Source organism: Pelophylax lessonae, assembly GCF_965119305.1.
Source record: "Pelophylax lessonae genome assembly, chromosome: 12".
In the NCBI taxonomy this organism is placed as follows: domain Eukaryota; kingdom Metazoa; phylum Chordata; class Amphibia; order Anura; family Ranidae; genus Pelophylax; species Pelophylax lessonae.
The window spans coordinates 53,189,215-53,213,217 of NC_138779.1; the positions used below are offsets into that span (position 1 = coordinate 53,189,215).

Here is a 24,003-nt window from a genome sequence, read left to right on the forward strand (position 1 = left end):
CAATCACACCCAGTGAGCCAATGAGGAGAGAGCGGGGGTGGGGCAGAGTCACACTACGTGTGTGAATAGACACACAGAGCAGTGGCTTAGCAATGGCTTCTGATGGTCTCAAGAGTAGAGAATGCCTGTGCAATGGGTGCTAAAATGGCCACTTGCGATCGCCATCAAAAAGCCCATCTAACAGTGTGACAATGCAGAAGCCCACTTAATCACCGGAGGATTTTCCTGCTTTACGTCCAGGCCACATTTTGCAACTTGGCACTGCACGACTTTGACAATTGCGCGGTCATGCAACACCGTACCCAAACGAAATTTACGTCCTTTTATTACCCACAAACAGAGCTTCCTTTTGGTGGTATTTGATCACCTCTGCGCTTTTCATTTTTTTGCAATATTAATAAAAAAAAAGCGAAAATTTTGCGAAAAAATTGCCATTTTCTACTTTGACAGTTAAAAAATATCCAATATATTCAATTTTTGTCATATATTTAGGCCAAAATGTATTTAGCTACATGCCTTTGACAAAAAAATCTCAATGAGCCTATTTTTAACCGCTTTAAGACTGGAAGATTTTACCCCATTCCTGACCAGGCTATATTTTGCGATTCGGCACTGCGTTAATTTAACGGACAATTGCGCGGTCGTGCGACGCTGTACCCAAATTAAAATTGATGTCCTTTTTTCCCCACAAATAGAGCTTTCTTTTGGTGGTATTTGATCACCTGTGCGATTTTTAATTTTTGAAAAAGGGCGACAATTTTGAAAAAAAAATAAAACAATACTTTTACATTCTGATATATAACATTCCCAAAAAAAAATTAACAATCTAAATTTAACATTGTAGGCCAATTTGTTTTCTGCTACATATTTTTGGTAAAAAAAAAAAAAAAAAATCACAATAAGCGTATTTTGATTGGTTTGCGCAAAAGTTATCGCATTTACTAACTACGGGAAAGATTTGTCATTTTTATTGTTTATTTTTTTTTACTAGTAATGGCGGCGATCTGCAATTTTTTTTGCGGGACTGCGACATTGTGGCGGACAGATCGGACCCCTAACTGACATTTTTGACACTTTTGGGGTTACCAGTGACATTACTACAGTAATCAGTGCTATAAATATGCACTATGTAATAATGACACTGGCAGGGAAGGGGTTAACTTTATTGGTGCTCAAGGGGTTAATGTATGCCTGGTGCTTACTGACGTGTGTGGGGGGAGGGGACTGTGTGACACAGACACAGATCACAGGTTCAGCTATGCTGAATCCTGTAATCTGTCCCTGCCTGTCACAGAGGAGATCCGCCCGCTTTGTTTACACATGATCACCGCCTCTCCTCCCCTGGCCCGACTCCCGCTGTGTCTGAATACAGCAGGAGCGTGCCGCCGAGAGTGGGGGCGGGACCAAGCGACGTAGGTCTACGTCGCTGGGCGATAACGAGCCACTTTGCCGCAGTACCCTCAATGTGAGCGGTCGGCAATTGGTTAAAAGATAGGGACAGAATGCAGCCACTCTATCAACAGGAAGTGCATGAAGACTTTGTGGCAGGATCACCACGGGGGTATTTTTAACCACTTAAGCCCCAGCCCCATTTCGGACACTTTTTGTTTACAAGTTAAAAGCAGTATTTTTTCCTAGAAAACTACTTAGAATCCCCAAACATTATGTATATTTTTTTTAGCAAAGACTCTGGAGAATAATATGTCGGTCATTGCAAAACTTTTTGTCAAGCGGTATTTGCGCAGCGGTCTTTAAAACGCCATTTTTTTGGAAAAAAATTGAAAAATCACATTTCACTGCATTTAAAAAATACCAAACAGTAAAGTTAGCCCATTTTTTTTGTATATTGTGAAAGATGATGTCACGCCGAGTAAATAGATACCCAACATGTTACGGTTTAAAATTGCGCCCCCCCGTGGGATGGCGACAAACTACGGTCAATAGAGATCTCAATCTGCGACGCTTTAAATTTATTTAACGGTTACCAGTTTAGAGGTAGAGTGTAGCTCTTTTTTTTAAATTATTGCGCACGCTCTGGCAATCGCGGCGATACCTCACATGTGGGGTTTGAACACACGATTTCATTCGCGGCTCGACTTGCGTATACGTTTTTTTTTGTGCGCGAGCTAACGGTGACGGCGAAATTTTTTTTTTTTTCCTATTTATTTTTTTTAAACTTTATTACAGGTTTTTAAAAAAAAAAAAAAAATCTGATCACTTTTATTGCTGTCACAAGCAATGTAAACATCCCTTGTGACACCAATATGTGTGACAGGTACACTTTATGGAGGGATCGAGGGTCTAAAAGACCCCAGACCCCTCCACTACACTTCCCTGTATGTAAAACGCCGAAAACGGCATTTTTGCATACAGCCGTTTTTTAAATTTGCCGCCTTTTGCAGCACAGTAACCCGGAAGTGACGGCATGGACGCCGCCTCCGGGTTACGTCATCGGAGACCCGATCGATGCCGTTTCCGGCATTCATCGGGACTCCATCCAGCCGGCTGGGTGCTCGGGGCTCCCGGTGGGACGGGAGCCCCGGGCAAAGCCACGAAAGGCGGCGGGAGGGGGGGGGGGGACGTCCCCTCCCGCCCCCCCGGTAACGATCGAGCGGCTCCCGAGCCGCATCGGTCGTTACCGACGGAAAGCCGACCATCGGCTTCAAACCACGGTACCGGGATGATGCCTCTAGCTAGAGGCATCATCCCGGTATAAACCCGCAAAGTGTACCGACGTATCGGTACGTTGATAAGCGGTAAGTGGTTAATGAAAGCTGCAGATTTAATAGGACATTAACCTGTTATAACTTATTGACTAATTAACAAGGCTGAACAAATGCAAACTTTGCTTTTCTCTGAGACACTCAATGGTAATCATTAAATACTTACAAATCATCTGAATCTATTTTTATACTGGGTTTTGATTATTAATGGAGCACAGGAGATTGTACATTGCCAGGTGGATTTTCACCTTAGACCTTGTCACTGTGTTATAAAACATCCAATGAGTTTGCAAAAAGTAAAACGTAAATTAAAGTGGATGGAACCCCAATCACTGAAATCGGACATAAGCTGTAACATGGCGTGCGGCACTTTTTATTACTAGTGGGTTTTATCTCTGGGACAGGAAGTGAAGAGAAATCTCCCCAATGGTACAGACAGAACAAATATAAGCAAAAACTAATTGATGTCAGGGTTAGAGCCCCTCTCATGTGTCTGCTCACTTTGTACGGCTCTGCAGACCATGTTGGTGCACATAAGCAAACAATAATAAAACAGGCAGATGTAACGATAACAGTAATAATAATATGATCAGTGCTGCCACCAGACTGAACAGCAGTAACCGGATATATTATTATTATTAAAGTAGAACTATAGGCAAAACTTTTTTTTTCCATTTTGGATAGAGCAAGGAAATGAAATTTCAGCAAAAATGGATGAGCCAGCTGCATCATTTTTTCACTTTGATTTTCGGGGTGTCTTTGAATTCAGCCCTCTGTAGGGTGATCATCTTCATCAAACGATGTGAGATCCTTTCATTCCTAACACATTACCCAGTCCATACCAGTATAGATCCTAACACATTACCCAGTCCATACCAGTATAGGTCCTAAAACATTACCCAGTCCATATCAGTATATATCCTAACACATGACCCAGTCCATCCCAGTATAGATCCGAAAACATTACCCAGTCCATCCCAGTATAGGTCCTAACACATGACCCAGTCCATACCAGTATAGATCCTAACACATTACCAAGTCCATACCAGTATAGGTCCTAACACATGACCCAGTCCATCCCAGTATAGGTCCTAACACATGACCCAGTCCATCCCAGTATAGGTCCTAACACATGACCCAGTCCATCCCAGTATAGGTCCTAACACATTACCCAGTCCATACCAGTATAGATCCTAACACATTACCCAGTCCATACCAGTATAGATCCTAACACATTACCCAGTCCATACCAGTATAGATCCTAACACATCACCCAGTCCATACCAGTATAGATCCTAACACATTACCCAGTCCATACCAGTATAGATATCCAGCATGATAATTATCCCCATTAAGATCTGATGTGTTTTCAAAGTGTTCCTTTCATTTTTTTGAGCAGTGTATAAAGCAGTGTTGCCAACCTCCCGCAGCATTTTTTTTACTGACAAAACATTTAAAAAAAAATTTACTGGCAGAGCACATTTTTTTACTGACAACCTGAAAAATGACAGAACTCCTATTAAAAACTTAGGACAATTGATGTTGAAACACAGTATGGAAACACTGACAATGTCCATATCAAGTAATTTGCCTGGTTTAGGGCTCTTTCACACGGGCGTTCCGATCAGATCCGCCTGTCAGTTTTTTAGGCGGATCTGATCGGATGCCCCATTCAGCCCTATGGGGCAGCGAATGTCAGCGGTGACATGTCCGCTGACACCCGCTGCCATCCGATCCTGTCCGTGAAATCCGGACGGATGGAAACCCTATTTTCCATCTGTCCAGGGGATCGATTCCCCATAGAGAGCAGCGGGGCTCTGACACCTCCCTCTCCGCACACAGAGGGGAGACGGAGGTGTCATCCGCCGGCTCAGCGGGGATCGGCGGATCGATCCCCGCTGAGCAGAGCACGGTCCGCAACGGAATGCGGACCGTGTGAAAGAGGCCTTACACTTAAAGTCAACACAACACGACAAATTATCAGCCCGTGATAGTTACAGACAAGCAAGAGGCCCAGGGCTCTCGGGGGATACACAAATATGCGGCCCTTCGAGAAAAAAAAAAATAAAAAGGCCCAGTCCAGTGAGCCCGCATATTTATGTTACGTCAGACCCAAGGGGCTAATTAAATAATAATTAATAATATTATATTAGGATTGGTGCTACCACCACACTGAACAAAAGAAACCTAATAAAACATAATAATAATATAAAAAACGAACCCCTTCTCGCAGAGGGTATGCACAAGTGGACTTACAGAAGTGGATCTTCTTCCTTAGGGCCACATGTGCGTCCCTGTTCCAATGTTTGTGCTGGAAGTGCGCCACCCGGCGTTCTCCCAACACAGAAACCGCGCGGTCACCAACAAATCCGGATCTCCTACTAAGGATCAAAAGCTGGAAGGACTGACTCTTGATCGCAGGATCATGTGATTGGCTATCCCAGCGATCAGTCACTGTACACCACGCCCCTATAATCTTACTTTTGAATGGAGAAAAAGAAACATTGTATCGGAGAGGATTGTAAACAAAAAAGTAGTGTAATAGTAAATAAATAAAATAATAATAAAATAACTAGATCGGGCTTTAAAGAGGAAGTAAACCCTCCTCTGACACTTGTACCTATAGGTAAGCCTATATTAATGCTTACCTATAGGTACTGTAAATATCTCCTAAACATGTACCGTTTAGGAGATATTTACCTTACATGCAGCCAGTGACATCACTGGTGCATGCGCTCTGAAGGAACGGCCGCTCGTGCCGTTTCTTCAGAGCACCGTGCCGTGACCGTCGGCTCCCACGCGAGTGCGCGACGTCACCGCGGCTCCGGCCAATCAGATGGCCGGATGCTGCGATCCCAGAAGATCGTCATAGAGGTAAGCGAGCGGCGTGGCGGGGGCTCGTTCTAAGGTAAGTATTGCATAATGAGCTAGTATGCGATGCATAGTAGCTCATTATGTCTTTCTCTTTCAGGATGGAAAAAAAAATGTTTTTTTTTCGGTTTACAACCCCTTTAATCCAGTTCAGTGTCAGTGTTAGGGTTAAAGGTCATGGTCAAAATCTTTTTATTTAGTGTCAGTGTGTTTTCGGTAGGATAAAAAAGTAAGTGTAATGGGCTCTATGGTCTCCGGGCTGTACTAGGGGTATAAACAAATAATAACATTCATATATGAGGTATCGCTGCGATCGTCAGGAGCAGAATTTACTTTGGGATGTTCTTTGGTGGAAGGTCACCGCCATGGCAAGAAATATACCGCTACATCTCAAAATTTATTTTATTTTTTTAATAATTTTGTGCCAGATTTCCTTTGTTAATTAATCTTCCCGCAAACTCACATACCTGTACACCACTTTGCTTAAGTGGTTGTACCGGAGTGATGCCTGCAGCCAGAGGCATCACCCCAGTAAGGTTTTTTTTTTATACCAGAACGACAGGTCTCCTGTCCCACCGGGATACCAGAGCGACAGGTCTCCTGTCCCACCGGGATACCAGAGCGACAGGTCTCCTGTCCCACCGGGATACTGGAGCGACCAGCTGGCATGCCCACCGGCTGGCCAGAGACCCGAATGAAGCCTGCATCGGCTATGATCGGTCTCCGATGTAAAAACCCAGAGTCGACATCACAACGTCACTTCTGGTTTACTTGGCAACCAATGGTGCCAATTAAAAAAAAATAAAAAATCAAAAGTATTAAAAATGACAATTCTGGCGTTTTGAATACTTTGAAGTGCTGAGGTGGATTTTGGAGTCTTTAGACCCCCGATCCCTCCATAAAGAGTACCTGTCACTGCCCATTACTGTCACAAGGGATGTTTACATTCCTTGTGACAGCAATAAAAGTGATCAGATTTATTTATTTATTTTTAAAAAAAAGGACAGTGTATATAAATAAAATAAATAAGAATTTTTTTTTTTTTTAAAGTGCCCCCATCCCAGTGCGCCAAAGAAAACGCACACGTAAGTCGCGCCAGCAAAGGTAAACAGTGTTTAAATTACGTGTGAGGTATCGCCGCAATCATTAGAGCGCGAGCAATAATTCTAGCCCAAGACTTCCTCTGTAACTCTAAACTGGTAACTGTAAAAAATGTTTAAAGTGTCGCCTATGGAGATTTTTAGGTACCATAGTTTGTTGCCATTTAACGAGCGTGCGCAATTTTAAAGCGTGACACATTAGGTATCGATTAACTTGGCGTAACATCATCTTTCTCAATAGATAAAAAAATTGGGCTAACTTTTCCATTTCGTTTTTTTTTTTTTACGGTTCAGTGAAGTGTATTTTTTTTTTTTAAAAATAGTGTTTGAAAGACCGCTGTGCAAATACTGTGTGACATAAAATATTGCAACGACCGCCATTTTATTCTCCAGAGTCTCTGCTAAATGTATATATGTTTGGGGGTCCTAAGTAATTTTCTAGCAAAAAAATACTGATTTTAACTTGTAAGCAACAAATGTCAGCAATTGGCCTGGTCTTTAAATGGTTAAATAAAATCAGAAGATATTCATTGTCATTTATCACCAAAGCCCAATTTGTCTTGAAAAACCCCAAAAAGAAACAAGGACTTATTCACATGGACACACTAAAGCTGGCCATACATTATACAATTTTCTTGTTCAATTTCTCTTAGATGTATCTTCAACTATGCAGTGCAAGGCAAAATATATAGTATATCAAACTGCGCTAACCAAAATGAAAATAAAAAAAGCTGCTAGCACATCATCAACTGACATGAGTTGTAAATAGATTGGATAAAAAAAGCTGGCGGCTTCCTATGATTATTTCTGTTTAGAGGAAACGCGTCAGACCGTCATTTATGCCATCAGTTTCTGTATTACATGCCTATGTCCACTGGACGCTTCTAAGTGTCTCTTTGGCTTTTTAAACTATAAGTTTTTAGCAGTTTTACATTATGTTGGTTTTGTCTGGCTTGTTCCTCCATGTATGACGGTGAGAGATCCACGGCTTCCATTTGAGACGCATTGATTGATCTTTGGGGTGGGATCCCGGTCACAATTCACCGTCACCTATGAATTTGGATGCACATTTTTTTCTGTTTTCACTTGGGACTTATTTTATGAACTTTTTATCCTTTGCATTTATATGTGGCAGCACATTTGATGACTATTAGTCACGCTTGTTACAGATGATATACATCCGATCACTTTATGAATGTTTACTTATTTACATATATTAACATATTTATCCTCCTGGTTTAGCGCTGCATTTTTTCATCCAATCTATGCAGTGTAAGGTCCTGTCTGATTGCATACACATTGGAAGGGTTTAGGTCTGACCTCATATTGTATGGTTTAGGTAAATATAAAATTGTATAATGTGTGACCTGCTTTAGTGGTGGTAATGACAGATTTCCTAGCACAGGTCAGAGTTGTTAGGATTTGTAATGGAAACTCTAGTAATGGAAGTGTTAGTAATATAAGGGGAGAAGCAGTAATATTATTCTCAGTAATCTGATCTAATGTAGTGATGTGATAATTTCTTTGCCCATCTTTCAAGTGTGTGTTCCTGTTATGCAGTGTTTGTTTTGCCCTTTTTCAATATGGCAACGGTGTGCTCTTTATCTCTCTGCAAGAAGGATGAGGTCATCAAAAAGGGCAGAGCAAGGAATGATGGGTAAGACTGTGAAGAAAAGAGACATGAGGAGACAGACATGTTCCTGCTGGAGAACAGACTTGTAAGTGCTGTAACATCCCCTCACTGAGACACACAGAGACACTGCTGATGATTTCATGTTCCTGAGGAAAGTATCTTATGCTGTATGGTTCACTGAATGTTATTTCTTCAATACATGGACATTTAAACACTCTGCTGTGTGGATTACTGTCTATATGGATATGTTTTCTCAATTGGGATTTCACTTGCTAATCACAAGCCCTGATTGAGTGGAGGCACTGGCACTTACTATAAATCCTGTCCTGATCACACAGATTATATACTCTGCTCCTAAATACTACACAGGTGGCGTCATCATACCCCAGTAGCCGCCAAGAGTGATTAAAATAGCGCTACATTTGGAGGCACTGCTGAGATACAAATCTTGGATCAGGACATTAAGGAACGACCATGTCATTGTTATCTACAGAAGCTGTGAGGCAGTGGGCCCTGGAAGAGGGACTGCCACCTAAAAGGACATTTGCTATTTCATATGTACCTATCCGTGTGAGCATCCACAAACTGCAGGAGGCGCTAAAAGCAAATGAAACCTTGCGGTATGCCGCTCCTGTGGATAAAAGAGAGGAAGATGAGAGTTATGAACTGTATACCCATTATCTCTGTCTCAGTGAGGTGGATTTAAATCCAGTTAAAGGGCCCTTTTGTATATATCCGAAAGGGGCTGAAGAAATTGGTTGTGCTGTAGTATTTCCAGTAAGTTCACCTCCAGTAAGGCGGAAGTTACCAGCCCTGCCTGATAAGTGTGAACCATTGAATACAACTGCTGCATCAGGAGAAACTGTAAAGCTGACTGCTGCGGCTGTTAAGCAGGAAACAAATATTGAGCATCTGTTGCTAAAAGTCACTGAAGTCATTGCCCAGAATTTACATGCTGATTCTTATCGCAAATTAAAGGCTTTTTCAGGAGTGCTACCTGTCCCTGTTGGAGAAGAAAGCTTTGAGGTGTGGAGAGATTTTGCACAGCAAGTGATAGAGGAATGGACCTGCTCAGAGGAAAAGAAAAAACAGCGCATCATGGAAAGTTTAAGACCACCAGCATCCATTATCATCAGAGCTTACAAGGAGACTCATGTGAGTACCAGTGCTCAAGAATATATTGATATTTTGACAGATGCTTATGGACTGCACCGTGACCCTGATCAGATGCTTGCTGATTTTAAACAGACAAAGCATAAAGAGGGAGAGGATGTTTCTGTGTTTGTGAGGAGACTAGAAGTACTACTGGGGAGGTTGCTCACTGACAAGGTCATCTCTCCTACAGATGTTGACAGATTAAGGACTGCTCAAATAATAAAGGGGCTACTGCCGCATCACCCAATATCACCAGTTCTAAGAGTGGTTTTGAGGGAGAGGAACTTTACTTTCACTGAAATTATGACTGAAGTAAAGAGACAGGAGTCTTATATTATTTTTAGTACCCCTTCCAAGAGCAAAGTTAAACAGAATTCTGGGGTGGAGCCCACAAATGAGACTGTTGCTAAGAACAAAGAAGTGGGTAGACTCCCACAGCCTAGAGCTCTATCTGCTGATAAAACCTCCAGTGATAAGCCTCTCTTCCACATTAAATGTTTCCGCTGTGGACAAGCAGGCCATACAGTTCGTCAGTGTCCACTGCTTACTGACAGTTCTGAAATTCACAGTAAAGCTGGACATATGTACCAAAGAAAACATGGAAGATCAAGAAAACAAACGTTTACCAAGCTACCTGGGGTAGGCCGCAGATGTACTTTCAATTTGTTTGTTAATGATATACCCACTACTGCTCTGTTTGATACTGGTTCTCAGCTGACAATCATATACAGGCCCTTCTATCAGCAACACTTAAACCACCTCCCTTTGCAACCTGTGGACACTTTGCCTGTTTATGGTGTGGGAGAAAATCCTGTTTTTATGGATGGTTGCCTAGAAGTCGAGCTTCGCATTCCTGGCGTGATAGCTGAGGAGGATCCCCCACTTAAAGTTATTGCTTATGTGAGCCCTCCACCTGGGGGTAATGAGTATGCTCCTATGATTGTGGGTTCCAATGTTGAAGCTGTTGAGGCTGCTTTCATACGGTTTCTTCAGCCTCAACAGGGAACTCCCCTACCTTCACTGCCTGTTGCTCCAGAACTTCAAAATATCTGCCAAACTTTTGCTCCTGATCTTCCTGGAGGGTGTGTGGGAAATCCATGGCGTCCCATAGAGCTTCCAGCAGGGGGAGTGAGAGTGTTGCGGGTTTATGTGGAAATCTCACCAAGTGCAAATGGTAGTTTCTTTTTGCTAGAGACTGATACAAAAGAGGCTGCAAAGAATGGCTGGGAGATAGTACCAGAAAGGAAAGACTATCGTGTAAAATGTCCAAGAATGGATGTTGTTACTGTTCGGAACATTACCACACACCCAGTTATAATACCAGCCTGGAAAGAGGTAGCCTATTGTTACCCAGTGGAAACCATTAGCTCCTACACTGCTAAAGTCAAGGAGAAAGAAACCAAATTAGACTTTCACTTGAATGATGCTGATAGTCCTGCAGAGCACCAACAAGCACTAGGAGAGCAGCTAATGGAATACAATGATGTTTTCTCTACCGATGACATGGATGTTGGGTGTGCAAAGAGTATTCAGCACAGTATTCGCCTAACAGATAGCACCCCATTTAGAGAAAGATCCAGGCGCATACCTCTTAAAGATCTGGATGATGTTCGAGAGTGCTTGCACAAAATGAAAGATGAAAACATCATTGCTGAGTCTAAAAGCCCGTATGCATCCCCAATAGTGGTAGTCAGAAAGAAAAATGGTGGAGTGCGAATATGTGTTGACTACAGGACTCTAAATCGGCGAACAGTCCCAGATCAATACACGCTACCTCGCATTGAGGAAGCTCTTGATGCCCTGCAAGGCAGTAAATGGTTCACAGTAATGGACTTAAGATCTGGTTATTACCAGGTACCAATGAGTGAGGAAGATCAAGAAAAGACGGCTTTTATTTGCCCCCTGGGATTTTTCCAGTTTGTTCGCATGCCTCAGGGCATTAGTGGTGCACCTGCAACCTTTCAACGTCTAATGGATCGGACCCTGGGAGACCTTTGTCCCACTCAATGTATCGTCTACCTTGATGACATAATTGTCTTTGGCTCCACTCTGGAGGAGCATGACCAAAGACTGTTTAAAGTGCTAGATCGTTTGAGGAAGGAAGGTCTGAAACTTTCACTGGACAAATGTAAGTTTGCTCGTTCTTCAGTAAACTTTGTGGGTCACATCGTATCTGCAGAAGGGGTAGCAACTGATCCTGCTAAGGTGGAGGCTGTGGTAACCTGGCCCCGTCCCACAAATCTGACAGAACTGAGGTCCTTCTTGGGATTTTGTGGCTATTATCGTCGATTCATTAGAGGCTATTCCAAGACTGCTCGGCCTCTTAATGACTTGCTCAAAGAAACCCCTGGCATGGACACAAACCGCAAAACTCATTTCAGTGAGAGATGGACTTCTGCTTGTGAGGAAGCTTTTCTACAGCTTAAGAAAAGTCTTACAGAAGCACCAGTGTTGGCTTATGCAGACCCACAAAAGCCATACATTCTGCATGTGGATGCCAGCTATGATGGATTGGGAGGAGTCTTACATCAAGAGTACCCAGGAGGACTTAGGCCTGTTGCTTATATAAGTCGCAGTCTAAGCCCAGTAGAAAAGAATTATCCTGTTCATAAACTGGAATTTCTTGCCCTGAAGTGGGCTATTGTTGAAAAGCTGCATGATTACTTGTATGGAACTCAGTTTGAGGTGAGAACCGACAACAACCCCCTGACTTATGTTTTGACTACAGCAAAGCTAGATGCCACTGGTCATAGGTGGCTTGCTGCCTTGTCTAATTATCAGTTCACTCTCAAGTACAAGCCTGGTCCCAAGAATATTGGGGCTGATGCTCTTTCTAGGCGCCCTGGATTACCCATGAACTTGGAAGAAAGTGACTGGGAGGAAGTACCTGGGCCTATTGTGGCTGCCTATTGTGCTACAGCTGCTGTACAAGGAGACAATATTGTTTTCTCTGACCTACGAGCTATTGATTCCCTGGGAGCTGGTGAAGAGTGTATTCCAAACATGTATTGCTGCCCCACTGCTTTAGGGGTGCCAGAAAACATCCAGCTGCAAAAGAAAGACATGATCCTTCTACAAAAAAGAGATCCAATAATCAGACATGTCAGAGAGTCTGTTTTCCGCAAAGATCCTAACTACATGAGAAAATACCTACCTGAGCAGAGTACCTACTATTTTAAGGAATGGGAGAAGCTCAAAATAATTGATGGACTTTTATACAGGGTACATTTGTTTCATGATCATCCTGGAAGGAGACAGCTAGTGCTGCCTCAAGTCTATAGAAACTCTGTTATGAGAAGTTTGCATGATCAACATGGGCATCTAGGGGTTGAAAAAACCTATGGATTAATCCAAGACCGATTCTTTTGGCCACGAATGAGGGAAGCTGTTGTGGACTATTGCCGCCGTTGTGTGAGATGTCTGCAACGGAAAACTCTGCCTACTCGAGCTGCTCCTATGGAACACTTGAAAAGTTCTGGTCCCATGGATTTAGTGTGCATGGACTTTTTGTGTATTGACAATGACAGCAGTGGTGTGGGAAATATTTTGATTGTGACTGATCACTATACTCGCTATGCTCAAGCCTATCCCACCAAAGATCAGAAAGCAGTAACTGTAGCCAAAGTGCTGTGGGAGAAGTTTTTTGTTCACTATGGATTGCCAAATCGACTTCACTCTGACCAGGGGCGGGACTTTGAAAGTCGCCTAATTAAAGAGCTGTTAACATTGCTTAACATCAACAAGAGCCGCACCACCCCTTATCATCCAGAGGGTGATGCTCTCCCTGAACGTTTCAATCGTACCTTGTTGAACATGTTGGGTACTCTCCCTAATGGTGCTAAGCAGACCTGGAGCCGACATGTTGGAGCTATGGTACATGCCTACAATTGCACCAGACATGAATCCACTGGCTTTTCTCCTTATTTTCTTATGTTTGGGAGAGAAGCCCGTCTCCCTATTGACATTCAGTTGGGCGTGTCTACTGATGGAGTGGAACAGAGAAATCACTATCAGTATGTGGCACGACTTAAACAGAGTTTGAAAGAGGCCTATCAGATGGCTGAGGAAAATGCTGCGAAATTAAATGCTGCCAATAAAAGGCGTTTTGATTCCAAAGTTCGTTACAAAGACTTACAACCTGGTGATAAAGTGTTTCTCCGCAATTTGGGACCCTCAGCCAAACATAAGTTAGCTGATCGCTGGAGAAATGAGTTGTTTGAAGTTGTGGAAAAACTGCCTAGGATTCCAGTATACAGGATTCGAGGACCTGAGGGTCGGATCAAAGCCTGGCATAGGAATCATTTGCTTCCGGTACCACAAAGTGCAACTGTTGATGAGGAGCCACAATCTGACATTGCTACAGATTCTAATGATGTGCCTTGTGGCAACAGCGGAGACCAGAGTGATGACAGTGACTGGTTTACACCTCCACCAGAGTCTCCTGCACAGGTTCCTTCACCTAGCATTGATGGGGGCCTTCCTCAGAGGGGAGGTTTGAACCCAGCTACTCCGGCTTTTGAACCAACAGCCCAAAATTTTATGCCTACAGTTCCAGGCATAGTTGGAGCACCAAGTTTTCCCACTAATGCTGTCCCAGAGTTTTCTGGATTTATGCCTGAGGGGTTGAGGAGAGGAGATCGTGTTCGACGTCCTCCACCGGTGTTTACTTATGACACTTTGGGAAGACCCTGCTATGCTGTGCAGAACTATGTACAACCTCATGTTCTGACGGACATGATTGCAGCTCATTCTAGACTGGTTAGCATGATGCCTATTTGTTTTTAACCATACTTTCTTTGCAGCTAGCTCTGTAATAGATTGCTTCTGGAGAAGTGGTCTGCAGAAGGCGACAACGATGTTAATTTTTGTTGTTATTTTATGTGTATATCCTTGCCGGGTCGGAAGGATTTTCAGCAGGAGGAGAATGTAGTGATGTGATAATTTCTTTGCCCATCTTTCAAGTGTGTGTTCCTGTTATGCAGTGTTTGTTTTGCCCTTTTTCAATATGGCAACGGTGTGCTCTTTATCTCTCTGCAAGAAGGATGAGGTCATCAAAAAGGGCAGAGCAAGGAATGATGGGTAAGACTGTGAAGAAAAGAGACATGAGGAGACAGACATGTTCCTGCTGGAGAACAGACTTGTAAGTGCTGTAACATCCCCTCACTGAGACACACAGAGACACTGCTGATGATTTCATGTTCCTGAGGAAAGTATCTTATGCTGTATGGTTCACTGAATGTTATTTCTTCAATACATGGACATTTAAACACTCTGCTGTGTGGATTACTGTCTATATGGATATGTTTTCTCAATTGGGATTTCACTTGCTAATCACAAGCCCTGATTGAGTGGAGGCACTGGCACTTACTATAAATCCTGTCCTGATCACACAGATTATATACTCTGCTCCTAAATACTACACAGGTGGCGTCATCATACCCCAGTAGCCGCCAAGAGTGATTAAAATAGCGCTACACTAATAATAATAGAATGTGTTACTTACAGTTGGGGGGGTCCCCCTGATCCCTCAGCAGGGAAGCACATGTCCTCAGCCCCCTTTGTGTCCATACAGGGGCCCCATGGTGAGGACTCCTCTTGCACAGGGGCCAGGCTCTCCTCCACACACTCATAGCTCTCCCCAGTCATCTGTCTGAGCTCTGTACATGGGAATAGAGGACTTTCACATGCCATGATCGCTCAGTGACATGTCCCCGCCCAGGCTGATAGAAGTGTCTCCGATGTTCTCCTGGGGCAGCCATTGTTGTGAAGACCATGGATAATGACAGCAGTAGGAGGTGGTCTCAGGAAAAATGGCCGGAGAAGCGGAGACAGTTCTACGAGCGGAGGCGGAGCAAGGCTGAGCAGCTCGGTGATTGGTGTACCAAGATGGCCGGGACCGGAAGTTACTATGCCCCCCCTCTCTGGCACAGACGGAAGTGACGACAGATAGTGTTTCTCTGACGTGTCTCGGCTGGTGTCGGTGTGTTCTGTGGGGACAACATGTTGGACTTCTTCACGATCTTCAGCAAAGGGGGCATCGTGCTCTGGTGCTTCCAGGGGGTGAAAGGATCCTTCACCGGGCCTGTCAATGCTCTCATCCGCTCTGTCATCCTACAGGTAGCTGTGCCACCATATGGGGGAGGGGAGAGCTGTGCCACCACTGGGGGGAGGGGAGAGCTGTGCCACCATATGGGGGAGGGGAGAGCTGTGCCACCACTGGGGGGAGGAGAGAACTGTGCCATCACTGGGGGGGGGGACTGTGTCACCATATGGGGGGAGGGGAGAACTGTGCCACCACTGGGGGGAGGGGAGAGCTGTGCCATCACTGGGGGGAGGGTAGAACCGTGCCACCACGGGGGGGGGAACTGTGTCACCATATGGGGAGAGCTGTGCCACCACTGGGGGGAGGGGAGAGCTGTGCCATCACTGGGGGGGAGGGTAGAACCGTGCCACCATGGGGGGAGGGGGGGAACTGTGCCACCATATGGGGGGAGGGGAGAACTGTGCCACCATATGGGGGGAGGGGAGAGCTGTGCCATCACTGGGGGGAGGGTAGAACCGTGCCACCATGGGGGGAGGGGGGGAAACTGTGCCACCATATGGGGGGAGGGGAGAACTGTGCCACCACTGGGGGGGGGGGGAGGGAAGAACTCTGCCTCCAGATGGCAGGGCAGAGCTGTGCCACCAGATGGGGGGGGGAGTGAGAACTGTTACACCACTGGGGGGAAGGGGAGAGCTGTGCCACCAGATTGGGGGGGTGGGTTGTGCCACCAGATGGGGGGAAGCTGTGCCACCACTGGGGGGGGGAGCTGTGCCACCAGATGGGGGGGGGGAGCTATGCCACCACTGGGGGGGGGGAGAACTGTGCCACCAGATGGGGGGGGAGAGCTGTGCCACCATGGGGGGGAGCTGTGCCACCAGATGGGGGGGGGAGAGCTGTGCCACCAGATGGGGGGGGGCTGTGCCACCTTTGGGGGGGGGAGCTGTGCCACCAGATGGGGGAGTGGAGAGCTGTGCCAGCACTGGGGGGAGGGGTGGGCAGTGCTCTGACAGTCATGTAGGGGGTATGTGGAAGGTGATTGGTAGATGGTGAGAATTAAAGGAACATCCCCCCCCTCTCCCCCTAGTGTAAAGTTGTGTCCGGTCTGTAGAAGGTGTCATTACTATGTGTCAGCACAGAGGATTTCTCAGCCAGTAGAGCTCTATGGAAGGGACGGATCCGGGTTGGGGTGACATTTGATGAATTTGCTGTGGGCTGATGCCTCCCCGGGGTGTGACATCACTCACCTGTGTCATTCTTTGTATTTCAGGAGCGAGGCGGGAACACCTCCTTCACCCATGACTCCCTCAGCCTCAAGTACAAGCTGGATAATCAGTTTGAGTTGGTGTTTGTGGTAAGATCCTGCCTGTCACATCACTGGAGGGGGGGGGATGGTATTCCGTATTGTCTGCCAGATCAGAGGAGCTCTCCTAGAACACAAAACAGAGACAATGTATTTCTAATGACCAGCTGTTTATAGTCGCCTGGATTTCAAAATGTCATTTGAATAAGAGGCACAGCAATGTTACTGTATGTGAGCCTCTCCCCTCCAATCACTGCCTCTTTCTTCATATGCTGAAAGCCCAACATACCTGAAATACAGGATTATTTTCTATCAAATTCTACCGAAGAGATGGATGGCTGCACAGAGATTGGGGTTTAAAGCACTAAGCACACTTCTGTGTCATCAGACCTTGCTACAAAGAGGAGATATATATATATATATATATATATATATATATATATATATATATATATATATATATATATATATATATATATATATATATATATATATATATAATAAATAAACAAATGTGACAAGCATTTGCTGGGTAAATTCTGCCCGTACAGCTCCTTCTAGTGGCTGGAATGTAGAATTTTCTTCTGATTAAAGCATTTCAGAAAAATACTGCAATATGGCCACTAGATGACATTAAAAGTCCTAGGAAATCGCTGTATTCAAATATAACTAATTTTTTTAGATTTGGATAGAGCAGGGATCCTCAAACTACGGCCCTCCAAATGTGGTGGAACTACACATCCCATGAGGCATTGTAAGACTCTGACATGCCCAGACATGACTAGGCATGGTGGGAATTGTAGTTCCTGAACAACTGGAGGGCCATAGTTTGAAGACTTCTGGGATAAAGTGTAGTAAGATTGAAGCTATTGCAAAAGCTGACTTTTTATTTTTAAATAATATACATGTTCTACTTGCATGCTCTGTGCAAGGATATTGCACAGAGCAGCCCTTTACCTCCTCTTCTGGGGTCTGTCGCTGTCCGCTCCTCTTCTCAGGGTGCCCCCATAGCAAGCTGTGTTACTAGGGGGGCACTCATGCAGGCGTGCTCCCAATCCAGGCTGTGTGCATTAATAGACCCACCACTCCCTCCTCATAGGATTTGATTGACAGCAGCAAGAGCCAATGGCTCCCGCTACTGCTTCCTCCTGTGTCCTGTGAATGCAGCAAGAGACAGCCGCTCTGCTGCCAACAGCCTAAAGCTGAAATGGTTATACATCATGTTTGAGGCTACAGCCGTGATCCAGATACAGTTTTTTTTTCCAGCGAACAATTCCCTACAATGTAAAAGTGATCTGAGTGGCTATAGAGCTGCTGGGTCACTTTTACTGGCAGCAGAAGGGGGTTCTACCCCTCCCGCCACCACTGCTATCAGGCTCTTCCATCTGATTGGGCAGCCCAGTGGCATCTGCTTCCTGGGACACAGTGAGAGGAACTGATGTTGTTGAGGATTTTGTCACGTCTGGTTTCAATCTCATGTACACAAGCCGTTATCGCCTTGTTAACCACTTTACGTCCGTGCTATACCTGAAAGACCGATAGAGAGCGGGCTTGAAATGCCAGGAGAGCTGATAACAGATCTGGGTAAAGGGCCAGTCACGGCCTTTTACCACGTGATCAGCTGTCAGCCAATGACAGCTGATCACATGATGTAAACAGAAGCCATTGATCAGCGGTTTTCTCCCTCACACTGACAGCACGAGGAGGAAAGAATAAAGCCGATAACCAGCTTCTGTAAAAGGGACATCGCGCCCAACATTTGCCCACCAGTACCCATCAATACTGCTAATCAGTGCTTCATCGGTGTCACCTATTAGTGCCACCTACCAATGCTGCCCATCAGTGCAGCCTCATCAGCGCACATCAATCAAGGAGAAAAATCACCTGTTTGCAAAACTTTATAACAAACTATAAAAAAACATTTTTCTTCAAAATTTTCTGTCTATTTTGTTTGCTTAGTAAAAAATAAAAAACCCAGTGGTGATTAAATACCACCAAAAGAACCTGTCACAGGCTATGCTATCACAAGGGATGTTGCTCAGCCTTTGTGATGGCAATAAAGTTGATTAAAAAAAAAAAAAAATTATAATGTACAATGTAAAAAAGAGGGAAAATAATATTTTTATTTTATATTATATTATATTTATATATATTATATTTATTTCAGGTTCTTATATAGCGCTGTCAATTTACGCATCGCTTTACATATACATTGCACATTCCATCAGTCCCTGCCCTCAAGGAGCTTACAATCTAAGGTCCCTAACTCACATTCATACATACACAGTAGGGCCAATTTTATAAAGGCTCCAATTAACCTACCAGCATGTCTTTGGAGGGTGAGAGGAAACCAGAGTACCCGGAGGAAACCCACGCAGGCACAGGGAGAACATGCAAACTCCAGGCAGGTAGTGTCGTGGTTGGGATTCGAACCAGCGACCCTTTTGCTGCTAGGTGAAAGTGCTAACCACTACACCACTGTGCCGCCCCTAATATAAATATATATATATTATTTATTTATTTTGAAAATTATTTTTTATTGGTTTTAAAGAATTGGCACAAAACGGAGCCTCTGGGCGTACCCCGGCTCGAAGTAACAACAAAACATAACTTCCCTAATTAACTCTACTCAGCTCCATTAGAAGGTGTACACACTTAAGAAACAGGATTTAAAATGAGGAAAAATGGAAGGTCCTCTGCATTATCCCCCCATGGTGTAGCACAGTACAAACATTAATAACTATGTCACGTTTATCTCCCCAAAAACCACTGAGATGTCTCCGATCACCTTTGTTCTGAAATCGTAGAAAAGGCAATTACCCAACAACCATAATATCAGATACTACGTGGCTGTGGATGGAGAATCAAGCCATAGGTCCCACACCTTGTTGAGCTTTCGAGAACACCCACGAGATTCATAAGTCATTTTATAAAGGGGGATCACCTTATTTACCTGGATTTTACTAAATTGGAAGGTAGGGGCTCCCTTAGACTTCCACTTCAACATAATAGCCTTATGGGCATAAAAAAGCAGCAGACTAACAAGGGTCCTAAGTGCCCGGCGGGAGAGCAATGCGCCCACCAGCCCAAGCAAACGTACTTCAATGCTCAGGGGAATCTCAGCAGTGGTGAGCTGCCTGATAAAACCAGCAAAGTCAGACCAAAAGGTTTTAATGTTTGGGTATGTCCTGAATATGTGGTCAGATTCCGCAGGGTCACCCACACATCTCCAACACTGGGAAGAGACCCCCAGGCATATTCTTCTTCAATATTTTATTGAAAAGTTTACAGAGCATACATAACCATAGCGCTGAAAGTGCATTCAATCGTAAAAGAAACAAAAAGAGGTTCACAAGTATTAACAAAACAGTAGGAGATAAACTGACAGACCCATGCTGTATTATAATGGAACAGTCTTGCACATATGGTCGAAAAAAACAGGCAATGTCTGAGAAGGTGTGTAGACCAGAACAATTGTAACACGCATATAGGATTAGAGCAACTGATCGAGAAATGAGGAATGGAGGTTGGAGCATTACCGAACACCCCACGGCACCCCTAATGGGAACATATTGTGGCATAGGGTGAAGGCCCCCGGCATATTCTATGCAATTTATACGGTGTTAGATATATTTTATGCACTATTTTGAATTGTATTAGTTTATTTCAACAGGCCACCAGTTGAGAAAAGGGGTAGTTCCACAAATCTTTCCAATCCTCAATGTCAAAGTCAGGAGCAACTGACTGCCATGCAGCGCGGAGACGTTCCATGCCAACATGTACAGAGGGCTGGAGAGCCCTGTACAAGACAGACAATGGCTTGGACAAGGAGTCATCTCTAAGTATATACATTCAAGGTCTGTGGTCTCCACCACAATCGCAGTTGCTCTGAATTTAGAATGGTATGCATCTGAAAAAATAGGAGTTAGACAGATTGCAGCGTTTTTTAGATTGTCAAATGTGGTCAGAATTCCATCTGTACAAATATGTGCAGGTGTCTTAATTATGGATAGACGGATTATCGGCAAGGCCGATATGCATTTTACCCGATATATCTGTATCGGCCCTGGAACTGGCTGATATTGCCGATATTTTTGTGACGTCATTCTGCCTTCTTAGGCCGCCTCCCTCGCCTTGGACAGCCTCGTCTGGAGTCAGGACTAGTCTCGGGGAGTGTATCACAGCCATACACCCACCCACAGCAGCCCGGTGCGAGCCAGCCACCCACATCCACAGGCCCTGTACCAGCCAGCCAGCCACAGGCACTGTACCAGCCAGCCAGCCACAGGCACTGTACCAGCCAGCCAGCCACAGGCCCTGTACCAGCCAGCCACCCACAGGCATTGTACCAGCCAGCCACCCACAGCCCCTGTGCCAGCCAGCCACCCACAGCCCCTGTGCCAGCCAGCCACCCACAGCCCCTGTGCCAGACAGACAGCCACCCACAGACAGGGTGCCAGACAGCCACCCACAGACAGGGTGCCAGACAGCCACCCACAGACAGGGTGCCAGACAGCCACCCACAGACAGGGTGACAGACAGCCACCCATAGGCCCTGTACCAGCCAGCCACCCACAGCCCCTGTGCCAGCCACCCACCACAGGGTGCTAGCCAGCCAGCCACCCACCACAGGGTGCCAGCAAGCCAGCCATTAAGCATTAAACAAAAATGAACATGTTCAGTACCAGATTTGTGTCAAAAATTTTCTTTATTTTCCAAAACTTTAAATGTACAAAATATCGGCCGATACTGATATGTTGTGACCAAAATATCGGTATCGGCTCTGAAAAAACCATATCGGTCTATCCCTAGTCTTAATGCCCTTGGATGTTTAAATTATTGGATCGGGAATAGACTGAAATTCCAGAAGACCTGGGTTAAACCATAGTGGTGTATGGGGTGACCATTGAGGAACGACTGAGGTGCCCGCTGGTTCAATGGAGCGCCAAACCTTGAGCACCGCCTTCATAGCTAATGTAAGATGAAAAAGGGCTCGAGGGCCTCTATATGGTAGAAGACCTAGGGTTTCATAGGAACCTAAGTACGCTGCTTCTAACACAACTGAGGAATTGGTGTCATCAGAAATGACCCAGTTGTGGGTGTGGGTGAGAAGTGCAGCAAGGAAATATTTCTGTAGGTCAGGGCAGGCTAGACCACCTTGCGTCCAGGGTCTACACATTGTCTTTTTACTGAAGCAAGGTGGACCAGACTTAAACCAAAAGGAGTGAATCTAAGTGTTTTAAAACTTTATGGGGACGCAGAGAGAGGAATGTCTTAAAACAGAGGAAGACGGAGGGGATCTTCATTTTAACATGATTGATTTTCCCTATAAGGGACAAGGGTAAGTTGTCCCAGGCCTTTCGTTTTTGTTTAGTAGTGGCCAACAGGGGATATAAATTCAGTTTGGGGAAATCAGTAACTAAAGGTGAAATATTTATGCCCAGATATGGAAGGAAGTCTGTCCACTGTAGAGGCAAGTAAAAAAATATGTATATTTTATAAAGTGCCCTGTCCCCCTGTGCTCACTCACAAATGCGAACGTGCGTGTAGGTCCAGCATGAATATGTAAACGCTGATCTTACCACACGTGGGATATCGCTTTGAATGTCAAAGCAGGAGCAATAATTCCTCCTGTGTAGCTCCAAAATGGTAACCTGTAAAGGCTTTTAAAGCGTTGCATATGGAGATTTTTAGGTACCGTAGTTTGGTGTAGTTCCACAAGTGTATGCAATGTAAATCATGACATGTAAGGCATCCATTTACTCAACATAACCTCATCTTTTATGATTTCCCAAAAAATGGGTATTATACTGTGTTTTGTATTTACAAAACTCATTCAAGTGTATTTCTTCCTAAAAATTTGCATTTCATAAACCACTGCACAAAATATCGTGCACCATAAATTGCAACAACAACCGTTTTATTCGCCAGGGTCTTTGCTTTATAAAGTTTGGGGGGTTCTAAGTAATTTTCTAGAAAGTAAATGCAGATTTTTACATGTATGACAGAAATGTCAGGATTGGCCCGGACTGGAGGTGGTTTAGGGATGGCTGGGGGAAGCTGACCATGGAAAGTTTTTCCCTTAATGCAGAGAATGCAAGGTAAAAGCCTTCTGTCTTTAGAACCACTTTGAAACAGCTGTCTGTTTTTTTATTGCAGTCTTTGTACCAGTTGGGGAGCTTCACCCTCTGTTTCTCCTGTTTGCCTTCGAAAGTGAAAATAAATCCCAAATTTTGGTTTGTCAGCAGAATAGCATTAGACGGGAAATCTTCTAATGGGGATGGGGAAGGATGTGCTGGAATTGGAGAGAGTCCAGAGAAGGGCACCAAAAATAATTAGGGGAATGGAGGACATCAGCTATGAGGAAAGACTACAAGCACTGAACCTATTCTCTCTGGAGAAGAGACGATTGAGAGGGGATATGATATCAATGTACAAATACCGTACTGGTGATGACCCTAGCATATGGAAAAACCTATTCAGAGAAAGGGAATACAATAAGACACGTGGCCACTCACTAAAACTAGAGGAAAGGCGGTTTAACCTTAAAATACGCAGGGGGTTCTTCACTGTCAGAGCAGTAAGGATGTGGAATTCTCTTCTACAAGCAGTTGTATAAGCAGGGGGCATCGATAGTTTCAAAAAACTATTAGATGGGCACCTTATAGACCACAACATAAAGGGGTATACAATGTACGGTTAACAGCAAACACACACACACATATCATAGGTTGAACTGGATGGACTGATGTCTTTTTTCAACCTCACAAACGATGTAACTATGATGCTAGTTCTTTGGACAGCCAGGGATTCTTTGGTGATATATATATTACAGAAATTACTTTTTTTTTTTGGTTAGTCCCATTCACCGATTTGTAACTAGACCATTTTGTATTGTTCATGTCCCTGCAGGTGGGGTACCAGAAGATTTTAACCCTGACCTATGTGGATAAGTTAATAGATGACGTCCATAAAGAGTTTCGGGATAAATATCGTAATCAGATACAGCAGAACGGGGCTCTAGGGTTGCTAAATGGCTCCTTTGATTTTGAAGATGATTTCGGCTTCCTTCTCAAGTGAGTACAATTATAATTGATTCACTGATTGCATTTATAAAAACCTTTATTCCCAAGCACTTGCCTCCACCATTGGGTATAATTTTAGTTGGCTGTGTGTGT

The 24,003-nt window shown here is 44.4% G+C and overlaps 2 protein-coding genes across 3 annotated transcripts in view; one reads left to right on the forward strand and one right to left on the reverse strand.

The window, feature by feature from the left end:
- FOXRED1 (FAD dependent oxidoreductase domain containing 1) overlaps positions 1-15,196 on the reverse strand; it is a gene marked incomplete at its 3' end in the record, with an annotated part of 57,684 nt that extends 42,488 nt beyond the window's left edge. Inside the window, exon 1 of the mRNA XM_082274455.1 lies at positions 14,986-15,196. Within this exon, the coding sequence (XP_082130581.1) occupies positions 14,986-15,112 (127 nt within the window). The 5' untranslated portion in view covers positions 15,113-15,196. The remainder of the gene's footprint in view (positions 1-14,985) is intronic.
- A 239-nt stretch (positions 15,197-15,435) lies between these two features.
- SRPRA (SRP receptor subunit alpha) overlaps positions 15,436-24,003 on the forward strand; it is a 39,396-nt gene continuing 30,828 nt past the window's right edge. For both annotated transcript variants that reach the window (XM_082273138.1, XM_082273139.1), the window contains exons 1-3: positions 15,436-15,599; positions 16,793-16,876; positions 23,738-23,901. In XM_082273138.1, the coding sequence (XP_082129264.1) occupies positions 15,483-15,599; positions 16,793-16,876; positions 23,738-23,901 (365 nt within the window). In that variant the 5' untranslated portion in view covers positions 15,436-15,482. The remainder of the gene's footprint in view (positions 15,600-16,792; positions 16,877-23,737; positions 23,902-24,003) is intronic.